The sequence below is a fragment of the Myotis davidii genome, unplaced genomic scaffold, assembly GCF_000327345.1.
Source record: "Myotis davidii unplaced genomic scaffold, ASM32734v1 scaffold43, whole genome shotgun sequence".
NCBI classification, from domain to species: Eukaryota; Metazoa; Chordata; class Mammalia; order Chiroptera; family Vespertilionidae; genus Myotis; species Myotis davidii.
This window is the reverse complement of record NW_006294590.1, coordinates 1,972,696-1,975,551: the sequence shown is the minus strand read 5'-3', so window position 1 is coordinate 1,975,551 and position 2,856 is coordinate 1,972,696. Positions and strand designations below refer to the sequence as shown.

The 2,856-nt window shown below is 64.8% G+C and overlaps 1 protein-coding gene across 1 annotated transcript in view; it reads left to right on the top strand.

Annotated features, from left to right (window-relative positions):
* The window catches only part of RIMBP2 (RIMS binding protein 2), a gene marked incomplete at its 5' end in the record, with an annotated part of 23,064 nt that overhangs the window by 4,864 nt on the left and 15,344 nt on the right, over positions 1 to 2,856 (top strand). Inside the window, 2 exons of the mRNA XM_015567226.1 lie at positions 2 to 569; positions 1,831 to 2,141. Of these exons, the coding sequence (XP_015422712.1) occupies positions 2 to 569; positions 1,831 to 2,141 (879 nt within the window). The remainder of the gene's footprint in view (position 1; positions 570 to 1,830; positions 2,142 to 2,856) is intronic.

Here is a 2,856-nt window from a genome sequence, read left to right as displayed (position 1 = left end):
CCTCGTGCCTTACCCCCGCAAGATCACCCTCATCAAGCAGCTGGCCAAGAGCGTGATCGTGGGCTGGGAGCCTCCGGCCGTGCCGCCCGGCTGGGGCCCGGTGGGCGGCTACACGGTGCTGGTGGACCAGCAGCCGCGCCTGAGCCTCCCGCTGGCCGGCAGGACCAAGGCGCTGATCGAGAAGCTGAGCGTGGCCGCCTGCACCCACCGCGTGTCCGTGCAGTGCGTGACCAGCCGGGGCAGCTCGGACCACCTGCGCTGCACGCTGCTCGTGGGCAAGGAGGTGGTGGTCGCCCCGTCCCAGCTGCGGGTGGACAACGTCACGCCCACCTCCGCGCGGCTCTCCTGGCTGCCCACCAACAGCAACTACAGCCACGTGGTGTTCCTGGACGGGCAGGAGCAGGGCGTGGCGCGGGCCGCCCGGTACCAGTACCAGCTGCTCAACCTCAGGCCCGGCACCGCCTACAAGGCCCGCGTGCTGGCCCGCCCCCACCAGGTGCCCTGGCAGCTGCCCCTGGAGCAGAGGGAGAAGAAGGAGGCCTTTGTCGAGTTCTCCACGCTGCCCGACGGTGAGCGGCCCCCCGGGCTCCGAGGGGAGCAAGGCGGTCGCCCGTGCAGGACGTGGGGGCGGGGGAGGCGGGCAGAGGGAGAGCTGCATGCAGCCACAGCATTCTGGGAAAGCCCCTAAGTCACCTGCGAGACACGGTGTGTGTGTGTGTGCGCATGTCTGTGCATGTGTGTGCGCGCATGTCTGTGTGCATGTCTCTGTGTGTGCATGTATGTGCATGCGTGTGCGCGTGTGCATGTGCGCGCGCGTGTGTGCATGTCTGTGCATGTGTGTGTGCATGTCTGTGTGTGTGCATGTATGTGCATGTGTGCGCGCGTGTGTGCATGTCTGTGCATGTGCGTGTGTGCATGTCTGTGCATGTGTGTGTGAGAGAGAGAGGGTGTCAGCAGTGGGGCCCAGGTCCCGAGGGGGTGGCGTCTGAGTGGGTCCCTGTGACCCCGTCATCTCCTCGGGGCTGGTCAGGCCCGTGGGCTCCAGGCGATGACTCTGTCCTCGCTCCCAGCGGGTGAGCTCCTGGACCACAGAGGGGCTGGTGTGTGAGGGAGACACACATGCACGCATACACACACGTGCACACACGTGCACAGACACACGCATGGAGGGAGGAGGGGCGAGGCAGGGCGCAGTCATGTGCCCATTGGCCAGGCCTGAGTCACGGGGGCCTGGGGACCCCCAGCAGCTCAGTCCAACCACAGCCTGAGGACCCAGCGCTGGTTCCCGCCGGGGCGGCTGGGGGGCGCCCTCCTCCATCTGCTCTCACACTCCCCTCGCCCGCCCGGCCCGGCCACTCCTTTTTCTTGTGCATGTTTGTTTGTTTGTTTATTTTAAACATATTTTTATTGATGTCAGAGAGGAAGGGAGAGGGAGAGAGAGAAACATCCATGTTGAGAGAGAATCATGGATCGGCGGCCTCCTGCACGCCCCCCACTGGGGATGAGCCCGAAACCCGGGCCTGTGCCCTGACCGGGAATCGAACCCTGAACTCCTGGTTCGCAGGTTGACGCTCAGCCCCTGAGCCCCGCCGGCCGGGCACATGTTTGTTTATTTTTATTAAAGTGGAGTTGACAGACGTCAGCACACGAGTTTCAGGCACAACACAGGGCTCCCTGGGACCCACCTGTGACCTGTCACCGCACGGAGCTGTGGCGACACGCCGACCGCGTTCTGTGATTCCTTACGTGATAGCGGGGCAGGTCTCTGGAGCGAGCGGCCTCCTTCCCGGGGGAGCCCCGCCCGGCACGTGCCTCTGCGTCTGTCCCCAGGTCCCCCGGCTGCCCCCCAAGACGTCACCGTCCAGGCGGGGGCCACCCCAGCCATCGCCCAGGGCTCCTGGAAGCCGCCCACCCTGAGCGCCACCGGGCTGTCCAACGGGGCCACCGTCACGGGCTACGGCGTGTACGCAAAGGGGCAGAGGGTGAGTCATGGGGGGGGCACCCCAGGACCGTGGGTGCCTGCTCCAGGGAGGGGTGACGGCCGAGTGTCCTTCCTCCCTCATCTGCTACCAGCATTTATTACACACCCGCCACCCCAGGGCCACCCCACGGCCACCCCACGGCCACCCCAAGGCTGCAGAGCACGAGGCCCCCCCACTTCTGTCCCACCCCTTCCCAGAATCCCCTGCCCGCCTCCCACTGCTCACGCTCCTGGTTCTCCTGCCCTGGGATTAAAAGTCCACCTGTTTTGTACCCAAAGCCACATGGTAAAATCAACAAAACCCACCTTGATGACACAAGGAAAATAAAAATCCCCACATCACCATTTTGTTCCTGGACCATTCCCAAGAGCATCTTCAGGGCACAGGCCCGGGTTGCGGGCTCGATCCCCAGTGGGGGCCGTGCAGGAGGCGGCCGATCCATGATTCTCTCTCGTCATGGATGTTTCTCTCTCCCTCTCCCTTCCTCTCTGACATCAATAAAAATATATTTTTTAAAAGTTCACCTGCCTTGAGTTCCCCAACATCAGGGCCCCCGATAGGTGACAGGCCTAGGAATCCCCCACAAACACATGGCCGGGCCTTGACTCCACAGGGCAGGTGGGGAAGCCAGTGGCCTCAGGCCCCTCCCCGTCCCCCTCCCCCTCTCCCTTCCTCTCCTCCTTCCCCTCCCCTCCCTCCTCCTGGGCCACGGGTCATGCAGCTGCCTTCTCCCTCTGCCCCGTCCCTGCGAGGGGCAGGGCTGACCACTCAGTGGACGGCAGTGTCTGGCTGCCTCCAGCGCCCATGTGCACGCGGTCCCTGCAGCCGGTGGCCCTGTCTCTGCTCCCCGGCCAGGCCGGCCCTGCCCTCCTGC